The sequence below is a fragment of the Topomyia yanbarensis genome, chromosome 1 (genome assembly GCF_030247195.1).
Source record: "Topomyia yanbarensis strain Yona2022 chromosome 1, ASM3024719v1, whole genome shotgun sequence".
Lineage (NCBI taxonomy): Eukaryota > Metazoa > Arthropoda > Insecta > Diptera > Culicidae > Topomyia > Topomyia yanbarensis.
The window spans coordinates 193,463,773-193,483,288 of NC_080670.1; the positions used below are offsets into that span (position 1 = coordinate 193,463,773).

Here is a 19,516-nt window from a genome sequence, read left to right on the forward strand (position 1 = left end):
GCGTCGCGACGCCGAGCTTCGTCGTTCGGTACTTGTCTCGTTGATGTGCGTCGGTGAACCGGTTTGTCCATTTCAACATAGCCTGCTTTTCTGTAGAGAGGAATAACTTTATTCGAGCAGTTTGTCATTTTTCACGGAGAGACGTCAGCTAGAAATTTACTTGATTTAAGTTGGTGTTTTCCTAAAAAATAATTGATAAAGGCTTTCCGTGTTGCGTTGCGTTGCGTTGCGTTGCGTTGTGACGATGATTTTGGCGGATTGCACACTGACTTCATCATGTTTGACTGCTGATTATCTAATAAGAGTTGCTTAGGAAGTGGTAAGTAGGAATTCATACCAATCCGACCCATATTAAAACCTCAACAGCATGATAGCCATCATTGCCGGCCGCCCCCATCTCCATCGTTCACGGGGAAGGATAAAGGATAAGGTAGACAGGAAGTGTTGATGCTCCACCTACTTAACGGAAGGACGACGATTCATCAGACTTGATAAAGGCTTTCCGTGTTTACATGAAACCATTAAATCAATTTCTTCATCTTACAATAGATCCCATCGCTTACATTCCATTAACCTAAACCCATTTAAAGTCACGAGAGCTTCCAACACGACACGGCCTCTTCCACATACATATATCTATCACCATTAACCGAACGTGACAGCTCATCACAATTGTTTACGTCTTGTAGCGATAAACAATCCATCAGTACCATCCGTGCTAGCTTATCCGGCAGCTTGCCGTTTGAAACCAGCTTGGTTTTTATCTGTTCCATAATAATGATCCATGCTCAACTAGCTCAGCAGCGGCGGTGGTACGTGTTCGAAGTATGCTCCGGTTGGAGATCAAACGGAAGCAAATTGGCACATAAAACCCCTCAGGAGCCCTCGTAGTCGTAACATTTATGACTAGCCCCGCATTCGAATCAATGACAGACGGGTCCGCTGCGCTGCGACGATTTTCGTTTTTCCTCTTGCTGTCCACGGATCGAAGCTCTCATTCAATATTTGTAGCTGCATAAATTTTTCTTTATCCTAGTAAGCTTATCTCGTGAACATTGGCTGAAGTGCGATTCACACGTCAATGGAAAATAACGGTAACGGTACGACACAGTTCCAAATTTTTACTGTCACGCTTATGTTGATGTCTCCAAACTAATTTTGATGTTGCTTTAACGTGTGTTATCGCTGACAGAAGAATGACGGATCGTGTAAATTGTTCATGAGGCCGCGACAACGGATTTTTTCGGATAGCAACTCCACTGCACTACGAACAAGAAAACATCAATCAATACAATTGTTTACAAAATTGAAAAAATGTTTATTCTTTTGTATCGCTCGACTACTTCCCCCTTCATATTCATCTTCTCTGGGAAAAGGTTCGGGCTGGGTGTGAGCTACATTAAGGATCTAATTACAAACACCCTTTGAGATGATCGAAAAATTTACAACTGAAATGGGTTTGTTTGTTTTAGAACATGTCGAAACACTGTTTTTTTGTTTATTAAATTTTACTTTTAAATATGCTGGTTGATTTGACGAAATGTATTTTTTGTTTGTTTGTTTGATTTGTTTACAATGAATGTTGCTTGGCGTATTGCTTAGCGAAAAGAAATCTCTTCCAGTGTATTTTTTTACCAATAACGAACTGTTTACATCGGATTTGACATTTTTCAACAATCGATACACATGATTTAGATGGTCAGCATACGGCTGCTATTAGTAGTCCTATCTTTTTGCTCGTGACAGAAACGAAATATAAATTTGCCTTGGCAACACGGTTTAGATTTTTGTTGGCATCTAATTGGAGGTTATACGACAAAAAGTATTTGTATCATGTGACAATTGTCTTCCCTGCGGGAATCGAGCTTGTACAATATGTGGATTAATTTTAACACTGAACGCTGAACATTTCGTCTTGTTTTGTTCTGGCGTCTGAAATCGCAACGGAATGATCCGCCTTTCGTGGTGTTTGTATCATATGTGACTGTCCGAGCAGTGTCGCAGTGGTTATGTGGAGATTAGAGCGGAACGCTTCACTGCCCGACCGCCACCTTCGGATCGAATTCGTACTGTGCATAGGGTGGGCCGAGCGGATGGAACCGATGTTCGGACGACGGTTCGGAATCTTTCGGGGACGCTCGGGAGCTGCTGGATGTACGCAGGGTGGTGTTGTGGCTCGGCGCCTTGGAGCGGTTGCGCTTGAGTGCGATGCGCAGTTCGGAGGCCATTTCCGAACAGAGCGAGACCTGTATAGTTCAAAGTTCGGGAGAGTAGAGAAAACGGAGGAGAGTAAATAATGGATTAGTAATTTGTAATTTATTGTTTTATTGGTTACGAAAATCTGTCAGTACAGGACTGTACATCAGGTCAAGGATATTAGATTAGTACAAGCAATCTAGTATAATTCTGAAATTACTAATCGTAAATCGTATTTTGTTGTAGTAGCTGTTTTTTTCAGGCAGATTTCTCAATGTAACCCGAGCGAATAATGCTTGATGATATCTTTGAACTTTTTTTTATTTTTTTTAATGTTAATAATAGAGATTTTAAGCTTATGATCATTCGCCTCTTATTTCGGGTTAGAAAAATATCTAATCCTATGTGTGGGGTTGGGAATCCAGCCCAGGTGAGCTGCGTACAAGGCAATCGATTTACCAACTACGCTATGCCAGCCCCTATCTTTGACTTAGTCTGAGAACCAGTTGGATTTTTTTTTAAATTTGATAGTAGTTTTCTCGAATGGTTAAATTGAACCTTGAAAGCGAACGATTTACAATGTTCACAGATGAACACTAATTTGAAGTTGACAGCCGTGCAAACCAGGTAGCACTAGAGGCGTAAACATTTGTCTTTAATTTTTTTGTTTATTTATTTACAAGTGAAAAACTAAGAATAAAATAAATAAATGTATGATAGTATGACTCCCGTATAATAAATTGACCCAAACACAGATTGGTACAAGGTCTATTCTCGTATACTTATTTTTTATAAATTTTCTGGCAACCTCAAGCAGAAGAAAATGCTTCCACCTATCTTCCTACTTTGCATTTAAAATTTCATCTATTGAACTGTTCCGCAGAGTTTTCTTGGAACTGTCAGATTTTTACCAAGTTGAAAAAATGTCAAATAATTCACAGCCTAGGAAAAGATATCGCTTACATTCATTTTTACATGAACATTTCAACTCATTTTACGGAATTAACCTTTTTTACTGGCATATGAATCCCGAACAACCAAAAAACCCATAATAACCCCTCATGATCCCGTAACATTTAAACAATGGACCGATTACAGCGATTGTTCATGCAATTACCCTGCCATCTGGTGGTGAATCCACCGATAAAAAAAATTACAGCGTTATCAGTGGATTTGCAGCAGCAATGGCTAAAACAGTCTAACAGCTACGCTAGATGGTGTGTGCGTACTGCCAGCTTCAGCTCGAAGACATCGTAAGACACTTCGTGTCCGTCGGATATAGCCGAATCCACATTTACACTATTTGGATAAAGGCGTCGAACGGAAACCGGTGCTAAGCGACCGTAAAGTGCTTCAGAAACTGCTGACATAGACGGAGGGAAAGATGGTCTTGTCGTTCCGCGTTTTGAACCGGGAGTCCCTGAACAATATGAGAATTGTTAGCAGAAGAGTTCGTCAAGATCGATCGTGTCCTCTAGCTCCGACCAATAGAACGTTTTTGTGCGAATCTAAAACGGAGAATCTACTCTAATTTTTCGTACCCAAACGGAGGAGTCGCTGATCACCAAGGCAACGAGAGTTAAAACGCGCCATTAGTGCTCACCTCACTTCCCCGGTCAAACCATTCGGAATTTGATTCGGAATCCTGAATGGAGTCAGTATGGATTCCAAATCAAATGCAACAACCGATTCTGAGTCGGAATCGGTTGTTGCATTTGATTTGGAATCCATAATGACTACATTCGGAAATCCGAACCGGTTCCGGAATGAGTTTAACTGGGTCTCCTTCTGCTGTAACGTCCCGGTCAAAAAAAATGCGGACGAGCATGGTCAGGCGATTTAAGCAGTTTGACGTTTGACTCAACTCGCCTGTGCAAATTGCCCCTAGGAACAAATGCAATTTACGAATGCGTCGGTTGTTTTTTGCTAAGAGCGGAACACGCTTATTTTTACCAATATTGTTTTCTGTGTGAACGTGGTGGGAACCAGGCGCACCCTTGAAAAAATAGATACCAGTTGAAGAACCCATCAAAACTCGTTGCAGATTCGGTGGATGAGCAAGCGAATGTGAGTTTTAACTCAGGAGGCGGTGCCCAACCCCAGCCAAAAAGGGCAAGTTGCTGGCTAACGGGGGGCCATTTGCCAACTCGGATGCGCTAATTGCCCATCAATTTACTGGAAAGTAGGGGGCTATTTCAAATGCAACATTTTGGCGATTTGCCACCGTCATTTTTTGCCACCCTACCCGCCCTTAAATCGCCCCCAAATCGCCCAGGGAACGCACCATTTAATCGCACTTAATTGCATAATATGAAAATTACAAATAATACTTATTTTCGGATTCATTATCTACTCCCATAAACTTATCAGTATACTAGGTAATCACTACCAAATTATAGGAAGAATCAATGGTGAAATTGGTATTGCACTCCAAAACTTATCACAATCTTACGTTCATTAAGACTCTAGATCAGAGATGTTGTTCCACTATATTTACACACGATTCCATAATTTTCCACATTCCTTGGCTAAATGAAGTGCACTAGACAAACAAAATACAAGCGAGAACACGCCAATTGTTTAAAAAAACTATTTTAAGCTTAAGCCAAACATGAACCGTCATGTTTGAAAAACGCAAAAACAACCAAGTTCTTTTCAGCCGCCAGGAAATTGGTCTAAGTGTTGAAATTGCCTTTAAATCGCATTCGCAAATTGCATTTGTTTCTAGTGGCAATTAGCACAGGCGAGTTGAGTCAAACGTCAAACTTTTTAAATCGACTGACCATGTTCGTCCACATTTTTTTTGACAGGGCATGTTCGTCCACATTTTTTTTTGACCGGGCTGATGGGTGATTTCGTGAGTCGCAGTGACGCCAGTTTTGTGCAATATTCGTAAATGTTCCAATTTTTGTCTCAACATTAGGTTTGTTCCAGTACATGGAAGTTACTCCCTGTTGCTCCGGAGCAAAAAATTCTTGCTCCTTTTTACTCCGGTTTGCCACCAGAAGAAGAAAAAAGAGAAGAAGATAGTACAGAAACGATTTTCTCCCTGTTTGCTCCGGAGTACTTCCAGTTTCTCCTGGTACTGGAACAAACCTATTTTTAGCTTTGTATAGGCACTCGACTCCGGCTGTTCAAAAGCTTCTTTTTCGATCAGACAAAAGATCAACAACCGTAGTGAACGATTACGATACGATTATGTTAGCGATTCGATGCAATTCCGAGTCCCCTTCGACGGCGTTTACTACGAGCATTTTTATTATCCAGAGATCAGCGAAGAGGAAACACTACAAGCAAAACGTGAATAGCCGTAACCTAGGACATGATCCGCCAGCTGGTTTATTTTTCCATCTCTTCTTATATTTTTCTAATTCCTGTAGAAAATGACCAGAGTTACAAATATTCAATTTCACTGAATGAAAATTGATCATAAACGACAACTGAACAAACCGCCCATTCATCCATGCCGATTTTCATTCGTCTCCGATTATTACACGAAGCGACCGTGCAGCAACGAGTCAAACGCATCAAAGTAGGCCCTGGCATAATGTAAGCGATGATAATTGTTGTTTTATAAGCTTTTCCGCCGCTTGAAAACATGACTAACATAGATTTTTGAATGAATAATTTTTCTATTCACCACGAGTCGCATCAGGTTCATTTTCAGCCGTCAAAAAAGAGCTTCGATTATTTTTAACTCTGAAAATGACACACCCCTTCCGCCCAATGTTGCCAAAACATTAGTTTTGTTTCGGTTGTGTCGATTTTCATTGAAAAACACCGGGGCAGTGGATTGCACTCGTTTTGCAGTTTCTAGCAGGAATGGGAAGGAAGCACGTCTAGTGACCTGCTCCCAGTTTGCTCCAAAGTACTTCCAACTTACTCGGTACTGGAACAAAGATAATTTTTACGTGAAGTTCAAAATATTTTCATGGTTACGCTACACAGCCTGTTACTCGGTTTGTTTTTGAAAAGAGGAATTTCCGCATCATTCCGCACACAGAACCGAATCCACAATAACCGCGCTAGCGGATCTCTCGGAAACTGGTGGAACTTGAGTTTATAAACAATACGAAAGGTTGTTCTGAAAACGTTTGATATATTTCTAGTGTATAGTGTATGAGTCTCTTTTGAATAACAGCTTTTAAGTCCGAGATCTGCAGTAAAAACGCACATTTTACAACCTAAAAGGATTTAGTATTACAAAACAAAACCCAAAAATGAACGAAAAACAAATGCATAATAAATCCATAAAGCAATAAATTCAGAAAATCACAAAACGGAAAAAAATTCTTTCGATAAATCTATTCGCGATCTAAAGCTGGATGTAGACCGCAAGATGGCATGAAAGTGCAATGATGATGTTTTTACTTTCAACTGTCAAAACTCATTGAAAATCAAATTTTGAAATTCATAAACTCAATCAAAATTATAATCAAATGTGATTTCATCTAATGAAAAAAAAATGATGAAGAAAATATGTTTCCTACGTTTGAAAAATATATTGATGGTAAATATCTTGATACACCACTAAGAATTCGTTCTTCCGGTTTCAGTTTATGCTAAAATGAAATTTAGAGATTGAAATCTCAATAAAAACACGATAGTGGGCGAAAATCACTGGATTAAAGAGTGCAGGTATTGAAAGTCGAGGTTATCCACTGATAAATCCAATTTCTAAGTAAACATTTTCCGTATCTAAATCAACCGACCTAACCTCAACAATACAAAAATAATTCCGGATCTCAATAATTCGTAATAAAATATCGAGTTCGACTGAATGTATTGGTGCCAAACGAAAGAACGAGTTTTTTCTTATCACCTGTAATTAAATTTTTTGTGGAACTATGTATTGTTTATCTTAAAACAATTAAAATAGTACAACCGTCCTACATCATCAATGCAAGAAAATATTTTTATCATCGTTTGACTGGTACCAATAATGAAATCTAGTTGGCTCGTCGATCGGGTGAGTTTCACGTTTGAGAGCCAATAGAAGTAAAATTCTGGGCACCCTATAATCACTTTAAAGCTTCGCGCTTCTCGATCATTCGAATCAGTGCAGTGCACCCGACACGGTTCGACTTTCTTTCTCGTTCAGTTCATTCGCGATCGCGTTCCGGTTCGGTTTGTTTTGCCAAATTCGCTTTCCCACCGCAATTAACTGGTGTCCGCGTACGAATTGAAAAGTGTATTTTTCTGTAGCAAACGTATCACGAATCGGGAGTTTAAATCTATAGTTCGGCGGTTGTTTTAATCTAGTGTTTTGCTTAGCGAAAAGCGGGTAAGTGTGCGGTTTTTAATCATTAGAAACATCCACTCAATCCGTGCTTTAGTGTGTGATACCGTTTTCATTTTCGAGCTGAAAAGGTTGCTAAACCGGGAGTTCAGCTATCTGATTGAAGGCAGAGCAAAAAGATCGCATCCGAGATCAAGCAAAAGCCCACAGAAAAATATGTGTGTGAATTTCGTGGAAGCCATTTTGCACGCGCAACATGTTCCATCGTGATTATGCATATAATTGCTGCGAGCGGGAGTAGTTGTCAGCAAGCGCTGAAGCGAAGAAAAAATAAGAGAGAAATGGTGTTCGTTTCTGTATTCGGCTAGTGAATTGTCGATTATGGATTTTAATCGAAGTGGGCTGTTAATGAGTGGTGTTTGTGGTTGTTGATGTCACTTGTCAGCTGTATGCGGAATCGTTTTCTAGATTGAAGCAGGCTGCAAGCAGTAATCTGTGAGGATTACTGGTTCTAAGCCGGAAGTGTATTTGCAATTGATGATGGAAAATATCCACAGGTAAAAATGAAATAGAAAAAATAAAAGTGAAATTATCTCGAGTGTTTCAAAGCAGAGTATGTGATAGTGTTTGTGCTTGGAAAAACGAAATGTCATCTTAAACCTGACCGATTTGATAGCTGTCATTACAGGTAGATTACAGGTAAATAGTACAAAAATTGAAAGCAACTCTAATGGCGTCTTCGTTTTTTGACGTGCACTACACCGGTGTAGTCGGTGCTACACTCATTCAAACTTGGGTGTAATCAGTCTATCTCTTTTTTGCACTACACCGGTGTAGCACCAAGTAAAAACGAAAACGCTATAAGTAAGTTAAAAAGTCATTTCTGATTTATTTCATTTTATTTTCATCACTTTAAAAATCACATATGCGAAAGTATGACGGAAACATTTTGTGGGGTTTTGAATGGGCAACAGCAAAATTATACCCAAGCAGACAGGTATTCAATATATCTTAATTTACAAAAATGAACTTTTTCTAAATGTAATTTGATTAGATCCTTTACTCACCTCCTGCAGATCATTGGTGTTGCCAGCCATCCGGAAAGCGAATCCCGCATTCAGAGTGATGATTACGTAGTTTCCAATGGCGTTCGTTCGGATGGTTGGTTGTTTGTGTTTTTTTTTTGTTTTTTTTGTTGTTATTTCGATCGACGTTACGTGTGCGTCATCAGTGTTGCGTTTTTTGTATGTTCGTTTTGTTTTTCGACGTCGTCGCAGTATTCGTGATGGTGAGAAGAGAAGAAAAATCGCCACACAATACATTTTGGATTTCGTGCTGACGGATGGGGCTTTTTTTGGGGGGATTGTGTGTGTTTACGGGGTTGGGTGATATTCTAGTATAGCTGCTGCTTCTGGTAAAAGATATCCGAAGAAAGAAGCTTAGAATGTAGCGGGGTCGGTCAGGTTTTTTCACTCATTGCCTGATTTGGCTGATTAATAAAATTGATTGTTCGATACATTTAAGGGTGTGTGGATGGTGGAAAACAAAAGTCAATGGTAAAGTTGGGACGGTTTCCAATTTTAGGTGCTATACACAGAGTTTCGTTACCGTAGCTAGACGTCATTTTCCCTTTAAAAACCAATCAGTTTGGTGAATTCGCGAATGTGCAAATAAATAAGACGCGTAGTACGTACACATCTAGCTCTATAGAAAATTTCCAAAGTTCGCTAAACCAAAATCGAATGGGAATGCACAACCCTTATTGTTCTGACATTGAATTTGCAAAAAAAAACTTTCTGAAGTACGTGTTTCCCTATCTGTGTGTAGCGAGGTTCAGTTCAGTCGAATCTACACTCTTTGGGATGCTTTTTCTGGTAGGTTACCTGTGGAGGACCGTGCGAGGGATTATTCGCAGAAGGAATTTGTCGTATCGAAATAGTATGCGTATTGGCGTACATTTGACATACGCACGAGAACGAGAAAGAATGTGATGAGAGAGAGAGAGAGAGAACGAAACAGATGGGAAAAGCAAAATGAGATGAGCGTTGATTTCCGTACTCCTACGTATAGTTAACTTCTGTTTGTTGAACTTACCCGCTCTTCGACGGCTACCTTTCTTGATTTCCACACAAATTCGCATACAGCGATAACGCAAGCCACTCCCATTCCTCCCATGAGCACTACAAAGACTCCACCCACGTTCGCCAGGCCGAGTTCGTTCGCGGTAGAACTGGATTTCGATGTTTCGTCCTGCGATTGACGAAAAAACGTTTGTCAATCGACTCCTACGACAGCATCTGCACACTTCTAATAGTACTTACCCTACAGGAGCCGCCACCCCGTTTTTCCTTCCACCAGCGTGTTTTCAGAATGTGCAGCTTACCTTCCTCCTGCAGTTTGAGTACGGCTCCACTGATGGCTGTTCGAAATGGTGAATCTGTCGGAAAAACAAGAACTCAGGTTAACCGGGAACGGTTAGACATCACCACGGGTCACCAGTCCTTACTCGGTGGCATCGCGATCCCGTAACCCTTGGAGTCAAGCATCCCACCGACCTGGGTCAGTTCACAGTTCCGTTCGATAACGTACTCGATCGAGGTGGACTCCATCAGGAACGCATAGCTGCCCTTACCCTTGACGACCCGTTCGACTCCTTCGATGTTGCTGGCGGTGAACACCGACGGGCGAGTTGATTCCATGAAGGACCACATCCGTTGGTAGGTGGAGAAGTTGGAGTCCTGAAACGGTAATAGTCGATTGACATATTCTGATCCAACGATAACTAAGCTTACCCTGAAGAATGCAGCGGTACTGCCGCCTCGCAGCGCTCCATACTTGATTTTGGTCTGCTTGGCCAGATCTTCGGCGCTCTCGATCGGTGAATCCATACGTTCGACCGTCAGAAAGGCGGCCAAGTTGGCTGTGTACGAGCTGATCATGATGAGCGTAAAGAACCACCACATTCCGGCGACCATCCGAGTGGAGACGGCCCTTTGATCGGTGACGTTTTGAGCGGCGATTAGAGAGATGGACAGACAGACATGGTGGCATTAGACGGGTTTGTGTTTGCAAAAATAAGGATAGGAACCAGCTATCGTTAGGAGGTTAGTCGAGGAGGTTAGATATCGAAACGTGCTGACGAAACATTTTGAAACAACAACAACGAACAATAGAGGAGCGTGAGCAAAGCAAGGTGCCGAATCAGCGGTACAAAAGAATTGGACAATAGTGTCTTCCGGCGAGTTTGACGTTTGTCCGATGAATGACGATTCTTATCAATAGTCTTTATTTATTTTTGTACAAAAGTGTTCTATAAAAATCAAAGTAAGCTATCCAATTCAACGAGTGAGACTTTGTGAGCTTCAATGTAATTTTGCTTAATGACAGAAGCTGTGTTTTTTTAATGCTTTCATTCAAACAAACCCAAAGTGAAAGATAGCGATTCAGCGTACCGGAAGCATACCGTTTCGGACTGGTCACATTCCCAATTTATAGCCTGTTTACCAGCAGATCAGTGCCGGCATATAATGAACAGCAAATATTTAAAACGGCAGCAGCGATGGACGCTTGTCGGTGTGTGTGTGGCCGTATTTATTTGCGCACTCGTGTTTTCCCCCTGCAATGGATTACCATTTACTCTTACCGGCAGCCAGCAGTGTCCAAACGAGAGACAATGGATGAAAAATTACTGACCGGAAAATTTTAAAACCGAGTAGATAAACAGCGGACAGATGTATACATTCCACGGAGAGAGCATCGCTGCATTTAAATTCAACTGGGAATTGATTGGAATTTTTATTGGCCTTTGAACTTGAATGTCGGATTGGGTTAGTTATTACCCAGTGCAGGACTTATTTTTCGATAGACTTCCGATTGATTAGTTTCTTGACTGGGATCGGATTGATTTTTAACTGTATATAATAGGGATAGATGGCGATTTTTAGTGACTATCTGGGACTGAAAAGCGAGGTTTTCATTACTTATGGGTCCATAAACTATAACATTTATCCGAACAAATCTCTCGTTAGAGTGACTGAAAGCAAATGCTGGAGGCATAGATCCTCCTTCGTAAAAGGAATGCTATAAGATTGTAAAGTAGGAAACTTCGATATTCCAGACATCTTTTGAGGTCTTCTTGAATCTTCTAAAATCTTCGGAAGCTTTCTGAGGATCTTGAAAGTCTTCGGAAATCTGCTGCAATCTTCTAAAGTTTTCGAAAATACACCGTAATTCTATGAGATCTTTTAAAGTCTTCTGAAATTTTTTGAAACTTGATTTTCAAGAAATTTTGGGATCTTCTAAAACCTAAAATATTCTGGTCTTCTGAAATCTTTTGCAATCTTCCGAAAATTTCTAGTATCTTCTGAGATACTTGTAACGCAAACAGTGGGTAAAACCAAACATTGTGCAAATAGTGAGAAGTTAGATGTAAGTGTGTAAGGTCGTGACCACAGGCATCATTTCCACACGAGGACGTACCCTGCTTGCCTTTGACCGACTACAGCATTCACGGTCACTAGTCGAGGCCACTTCCAGTTTAAGGTTGTGCCGTTCAGTTTGTGTACTGCAAGCAAGCCAAGCGCTAGCTCTGGTAATTACGCGGATCTCTTAGCGGGTCTGGAACAAAATTTGTTGCGCTACCTCGATGCTCGGAGATCATCTGGCAATGCTGAGGAAGGTTACCGAGCGTTTAAGACAAACGAGCCTTACAATATCCCAGGACAACTGAAAGGTGGACAACGAGAAGATCCGCTGTACCGTGACTTTTCCATCGTCACAGAACAGAAAAGACATACAAGGTATTCTTAGGTTTTGTAATTGGTATTGGAGATTTATCGAAGATTTCGCTAGAATCGTCGTACGACTTACCGAACCTGCAAAAGCAAAGAAGTTTCGGTGGAGGCCAGTTGTAGAGGACGCATTTGCCAAGCTGCAGCCAATACTAGTATCTGCACCAGTTAATGCGAGACCCGTCTATCGCAATCGGTGCCGTACTAACCCAGAGAGATGGGGCAGAACATCCGATAGCGTACTTATCTCGAAAACTGTCGACATCCGAGCGTGAAATTATTCCAAAACGTAAAGGGAATATGTGCGATTGAGAAGGTCTGCGGAAACGTGGCGGGTGTCAGGTTCACGGTACTTTTTGGCTATGTGGTATTGTCCTTATCATATCTGTGATCGATAATGAGTTCGACAGCGCTGATGTGCAGATGGGCTCTACGGTTGAATACCTCAAATTTTCAAATTAAATACCGTAGGAGATCGTACAACTTGGTACCAGATCATCTATCGAAGATTTTGGCGTCGATGACTTCCTCCACCAGCACAAGTGGCGACAAGTGGTACAACCGACTAGCACCAAGCGTAGATTAGTATCCATACAAGTTCCCCAACTTCTGACTAATCACCAACGAACTGTTTTGGAATTGCAGGTAGAGAGATGAGCTGGAACAGGTCACGCACAGGTGGACAAAAGTTGTTCCAAAGGACGAACGAGCAGGGGTGGTAAGAAAGTTTCATGACTCAGTCTCCAGAAATCCAGAAAAAGCTGCAGAAAATTCAAACAGGCTTTTATTGGTTAAAGATCCAGGTGGGCATAGACAGCTACGTACGTAGTTTTAAGGTATGCGAAGCCATCAATGTTCTTAATCTCTGCATGATGTTGGGCATGGGAAAGTTGAAGCCTGCTATGACACCGTGGGAGTTGATTTCATTCATTCGAAGAAAGGTAACACGGTCATCTTAGTAGTAGTTGACTGGATCACCAAGCACGTGATTTCACAACCCGTGGAAAGGGCAGTTACAGAGACTATGTCGAACTTCCTGGGAAAAGAAGTATTCCTTCGTCTCTCGCATCAATAGTACGGAGTACGAGGTCGCTAAGTTAAATCTGCACATGGATTTTCGGGAGGGAATCTGCACACGGATCTGTAGAAATAGGATCTCAACACACAGAAGGATCTATTGCTCGAGCAAGATCTGCGTTTGTGTAATTAATTCCTGAATCCTAAGCGGATTCAGGAAGTAATTATGCATCGGATCTGGAATTCATACGAGATATCGAAGAAACGGTATAACATGCGCACAAGAGCGGTCTTTTTCAGCGTCGAGGATCTACTTTGGCGAAGATCGTTCGGACTGTCATCGAAGGTGGATCACATTAACCAGAAACTGAACCCGGAATGTTCTGTGGATCAACCTATACGAACTGACGGATATTTCATCCGGAAAGCTCGAAAGGTACCAGGCGGAAGACCTAAAGGGCGAATAGAGGCTATTTCTCCAGCTATGTTTTTAAGTTACAACCCGCTAACCACGAGCGAAAGCTCCAAAACACCGGTTGACAATCGGGAAAAATCGTGCCTATGTCGATTTACGACGAACAACAACTTCATAAACCACCTCCCCATCTTGGAACCTAGCGGTTTGTCCAGCCACAAAGAGCTGGAGGAAAAGACGGAGCGGGGACCTAGAACGCTAGCCGTTTGCGAAGTGTGAGAAAACGAGTAGCGGAATGGCTAGAGAAGAAGAAAATCATAGAACTAAGCTTAAGCTTTTGAAGGAAGCCTCGGTAGGACCTAGAGTTATTTCTCTGGTCGATGAAGTTGAACCCCTCTGGGCTTTCCACACACAAAGAAAACTAGGCTCGGAGGAAAGCCGCTTCAGAGCAGATGAGCAAGAACAACCGCGTGAGTCCTTCCCGATTCGGGTATAATCGTACCCTGCAGACTGGATACGGGCAGGGAGTTGAAACTCATGACCTCTAGCAAAGGCAGCAGGATCGTGTCTGTTGAATACAAAGGTAAAACAGCTGAGCCTTCCAAACCAGACTAACCGGAGCGGTAGGAAACGTAGATATAACACGCAGAACATAGAGCCTTCCAGATTCTCCATAATCGTAGCGATCGAAAACGGACAAGCGCAGGAAAACAGGCTGGATAAATCAAAAGCAACAGGAACAAGTTTAACCCGTACGTAAACGTTTTTTGCTTTGAGTAGCGCCAACTCCCAATGCGTGACATGTCGGTCTAATGCTCCTATTCTGGATAACCATCTCAGTACGGTGAATTCATAACTCAGACGGCTTCACAGGTCTTCTTTGGTCAAAGAGACGTCACCACCACGACAACTCTAGAGGAACACGAATCAAGCACGCGGGTAGTCAAGCGGCTAGTCCAAATGAATTTAACCCTTGTATGGACTCGTGGTGATAGTAGAGACTGTATGCTCGGCCGAGTGAAACGGTTCAGTTGACGGCTATTGTGACGGGTGAACGAACGAACGGGTGCGTTCGGTCATAGGTCACAGGTGACGTAAAGAGGAAAATGGACGTGCGTAAGTCCAAGGAGTGATTATAGGCAGTGGTGCGAATAACAGGGGAAACGGTCCCAGGCTGCAAGAATATAAGTCTCAGGGAGCAGGAGAGCTCTCAGTCGATTTTGGCTATGCCAGATAATCGTTTACAAGGACAGAGGCTAGAGTCTAGTCTCGACGATTCGTCCGTGATTTTTGCTCATCTTTTCTTTCTTTGCTTTGTGGGTTAGTTAGATTCTTATTTATTACGTCTGAAGTCTTCTGACATGTTTTGAAGTTTCTCCTAGATCTTTTTATATTTTTTTTAAGATATTCTGACGTCTTCTCAATTAATCAGAAATATCCTGAACCGGTTTGAAATTTGTAATATGCTTCTGAAGTCGTCTGGAGTCTTCGGGTACCTAAAATTTTTTAAGTCTTCTGAAAATTTGTAAAATCTTCAGCAGTCTTCTCAAATCTTCTGAGGTCTCATGAAATCTTGAGATTGCTGAAGTCTTCTGAAATCTAACAAAATCTTCCGAAGTTTTCTTAAATCTTCTCAGATCTGTGGAAGTTGTCTTAATTTTTTTTTATTTTCTCGAGTCTTACGAAATCTTCTAAATTGAGTATCCCGTTTCTTCTGAGTATACTGAAAATCTCCAAAAATCTTTTGAATCTTACGAGTTCTACTGAAGTCTTCGAAAGTTCTTCTGAAATATTGGGAAAACCTTTGGAGTCCTATGAAATTTTCAGAAATATTTACCGCTTCTGAAATTATCAGAAGTCTATCTGCAGAAATTTCCCATGTTCCTCGAGTATCTTCAATAATCTACTGAAATCTTCTGAAGATTTTTGAAAAGTTCTAAGATCTTTTTAAATCTGGTAAAGTCTACGGGATTCAAATAGAAATCTTTCGAAGTCTTCTGTATTTTTTTGAAAGTTATCAGAAGTCTACTGAAAATTTTCGAAGTTTTCTTAATTCTTCTTCATTCTGTGGAAGTCTTCGTTAACGTTCTAAATCTTTTGAAATCGTACAAAATCTTCTAAAACTTTTATAAGCGTTCTTATTTTTCTATTTCTTCTGAAATTCTCGGAAATCTTCTCAAATCTTCCACAATCCTGAAAATTTACGAGTTCTGCTGAAGTTTTTGAGAGTTATCTGAAATCTTTGGAAAAATTTTGGAGTCTTTTGACATATTTCAGAAACGTTTCTGAAACCCTCTAGTCTTCTGAAATCTTCTGAAATTATTACGTCCTCATATATCTGCGGGAATTTTTCAATCTTCTTAGGAGTTATATATAATTTACTCAAATCTGCTGACGTTTTACCAAATCTTCGAAGATCTTTAGTCAATAAGCTTCTGAAATTTTCTACAATCTTGACGAAATTATCAGGAATCTTCTTATGAATACTTCCAGATGCCTTAGCAGTTTTCAAAAATATAAACATATGATAATAGCGTATAAGCCAATTGTCACAGTTCACTTTGATTGAAAATTCCGGACAAACCGCTACTCGCCACCCACAGATTTGTGTAGTACACAAATAAAAAAAGTTTTATCTTTCATTAACTGCAGTGAATTGTGTTCGGCCAGTAACAATTCGTCTTGAATTTCCTATCAAAGAGAATTTGGGCTATAACGCCGTAGTCGTATGTTTCACGAGAAATGCACTGAAATTTTCTGAAATCTTCTGAAAACTTCTTCAATCTTTTGACATAACAGAAACGAACTAAAATCTTCAAGTTTTCTGAAGTCTTCTGGCATTTTCTAAAACCTTTAGAAATATTTTAAAGTCTCGGTTATATTTCAAACTAGTCTAACGTCTTCTCAAAACTTTTAAATTACTTTAAGACTTTCTGATAACTTCTAAGGTTATCTTATGTTTTCGAAAATCTCTGAAGCTTTTTAAAGTCTGACTCCTTCTGGAATCATCCAAAATCTTCGTAAATTTTCTGAAATGTTTATAAATCTTCTGAAATTTTCCCAAATCCTATTAAATCTCGGAAATCTTCTGAAGCTGTCTGAGATCTTCTTAAATTAATAGAAGCATTTTTTAAGCTACTGAAACCTTATTTTCTCAGAATTTTTCTTAAATCTACTGAAATTTTCCGAGATGTTTCTATTTTAAAGTCTTTGGGCATTGAACACATGCTTCAGAAATAGTCTTCTGGAATCTTCTGAAGACTTTTAAGTTTTCTGAAATCATCTGAAACTATCCGAAGTATTAATATATATATACAGAAATGCTCCAAATTACCTAGATTCTTCAAAATTCTACCGAAACCTTCTCAAATATTCTGAAGTTTTCCGATATTTTCTAAAATATTTTGAAGTATTCTTCAGCATCATTTTACTATCTTCTAAAATCCTCGGAAGTCTTTTGTAACCTGCTGAAGCCAGCAGAAGTCTTCATATATCTACTAATTCATCAGAAAGTTTATAAAACCTTCTAATACGATCTGAAATATACTGAAATCTATCGAGAACTTCGTAAAAGTCTCCAGCCGCATACTGAAATCTTCTGAAGTCTCTCGAAGACTTTTGAGAGCTTTTAAAATGTTTTAAAGTCTTTGGAAATCTGTTGAAATAAGTTGGAGTCTTTTGAAGTCTTTTGGAATCGTATAAAATCTTCTGCTTAGCTTATCAGAAACCTTGCGAGAGTCTTCGAAAATATTCTAGAAACTTTTAGGAATCAAAATTTTTCTAGAGTCTTCTGAAAACTTCGGAAATCATTTGATGCTTTCTGAACTCTTCTGTAATCTTCTGTAGTGTTTACAACTTCAGAAGTGTTTTTGGAGATCTTCTACACAATATATACGCGAACGGAGGTCTTAGTGGAATGTACGTAATTCTTCTGGAATCTTCGGACACCTGTGAAATACCAGATAATCCCTACAAATCTAAAATCTTTTGGATAACTTCTGAAATTTCCCAAATGCTCTGTATTCGGGATTGAAATTACAATGTTATACAACAGAATTCTAATACTTCCTCTGATTAACTCAGCGTATTAAATAGCAATATCTTCACACCAACCATTGGCTCAGCTGGAACGGAAAGCCTTGCAACAGTACCTTGACTGACTGAGTTATACAGGCGAGAACTTGTTCTGCCACCCTAATCCGCACTGTAACAACATCAAACATAACCATAAAAGTTCCACCGCTCGAACGGAATTTTCCACCTTAAATTGTATTAATAAGTAATCTGGCAGAATCTCTGGTGAGCGCCGCTTTCACAACACAAACAGATGGGGGGCTGCTAGCTTTCCCTAAACCAGGACAGGGAACCATCTTTCAAAAGCTCATTTTATACCGCTCCATTAAAAAAAACGATAAAAATTTACAATGCGTTTCGGGGTTCGTATTCGGTTCCTACCCCAGCAAAAAGAAGCAAGAAAGCACTGATGATGGCTGTTAAGGGAATCGGACGATGTCACTGGGTGGTGAGTATTCGGGCTTTACCTCTGCGCGTTATCTGGCCGATTTGCTCTGGAAATGTGCAACAGCCGCATCGCCAATGCGTACGTATACAAATGTATTCTCGTACAAACAAAAAACATACACCCGCTTACCAAATCATTATTCACCGTATTAAATTTATGGCGCGTTAGGGACCGTGGGTTTGGGGGAACACAATGGCACTTGCTCCGGATTGAGTTCGAAACATAAAACAGCAAAAAAAATGTGGGGAACAGGGCGGAATTCGCACGACCGATTAATAATTTATGTTGCTTTGGTCTACGTGGTTCGGGGTCCAGTTGGCCATTCACCAATTGATTAACAGTGCTGTCAATAATTTAATTTGATGAAAGTTGGCAGGATGGTTTTTTTGTTGCTACAAAGTAGGCGTTTGCAGGTGGTAGAATGGGCATGGAGTGGTGGAGTTTAGAAGAGGAGTTTCAAACTTCGTAAATGTTTGAAAACTTTTGCATTCGCGGGCAAAGTTTGGTGGCCACAATATCTACTTGGGTTTGACACGTTAATTTGAAACTAACAAAAAGCCATGTTTTGTAGTAGTTCGAATATCTGCTTGCAGTGCCGTCTTTGGCTAACCATACATTGACATTATTGTTTGATTATTCCAGCATTATTGCAGCAAACAAGCAACCGATGCATACCTAAGTGGAAAACGTTAATAAATTCCGAATATGAGCAGCGCATACTAGATCCAGCAAAAGTAGTAGAGCAGTTCATCAAAGACGAACTGGAAATTCAATTTAACTCCCTACATGCTTCGTTTGGTTTGTTTCTGACATTGGAATACAGTTCCAGTCAGGGGAAATCGAAAATAGAGTGTAGTAAAGTAGGAATGGATTGCAATAGTTCCAGCCAGGCGAAAAGTATGCAATTTTGATTGACGATTCCATCGAAAGCAGTACAGCTTACTCGAATCAACCGACTCGTTGAATCGGTAATGTTGGTAAGTGATTTGAAGTCATTCTAGCCGTGATTCTTTTCTTTTGATTGGTATTGCAGAATCCAAGCAATCATTTTCAGTTCTCTGGCGAAGAATCGATCTTTGTGCTATCAAACCTAAAATTTAAACCTACGACCTCGGTTTGGTTAGAAAATGAATTGGCCTTATCAGAATGAAAGTCTTCTCCTATCGAAACACGACAAAGAACCACTATTCACCCGGAGCGCCTGGAGTACAATCACTCTGTTCCAAATCGTTGCTATTGAAAGCCTCTCCTGCACGTTGTAACCAAACTTTCATTCCAGATAAATTGACCACCCAACCGGGAGCATTTCAGAGCGTACAAAAGCAACCCCGATAGTA

At 40.4% G+C, this 19,516-nt stretch overlaps 1 protein-coding gene across 3 annotated transcripts in view; it reads right to left on the reverse strand.

Moving 5' to 3' along the window:
- Nucleotides 1–1,289: 1,289 nt before the first annotated feature.
- LOC131685733 (glutamate receptor ionotropic, kainate 2) overlaps nt 1,290–19,516 on the reverse strand; it is a 245,096-nt gene continuing 226,869 nt past the window's right edge. For 2 of the 3 annotated variants that reach the window (XM_058969655.1, XM_058969647.1), the window contains exons 13-18: nt 10,228–10,426; nt 9,942–10,173; nt 9,757–9,872; nt 9,530–9,685; nt 8,503–9,318; nt 1,290–2,246 (exon numbers count right to left, since the gene is read on the reverse strand). In XM_058969655.1, coding sequence (XP_058825638.1) covers nt 9,274–9,318; nt 9,530–9,685; nt 9,757–9,872; nt 9,942–10,173; nt 10,228–10,426 — 748 coding nt within the window. In that variant the 3' untranslated portion in view covers nt 1,290–2,246; nt 8,503–9,273. The remainder of the gene's footprint in view (nt 2,247–8,502; nt 9,319–9,529; nt 9,686–9,756; nt 9,873–9,941; nt 10,174–10,227; nt 10,427–19,516) is intronic. The other variant, XM_058969664.1, reaches the window with a different exon arrangement.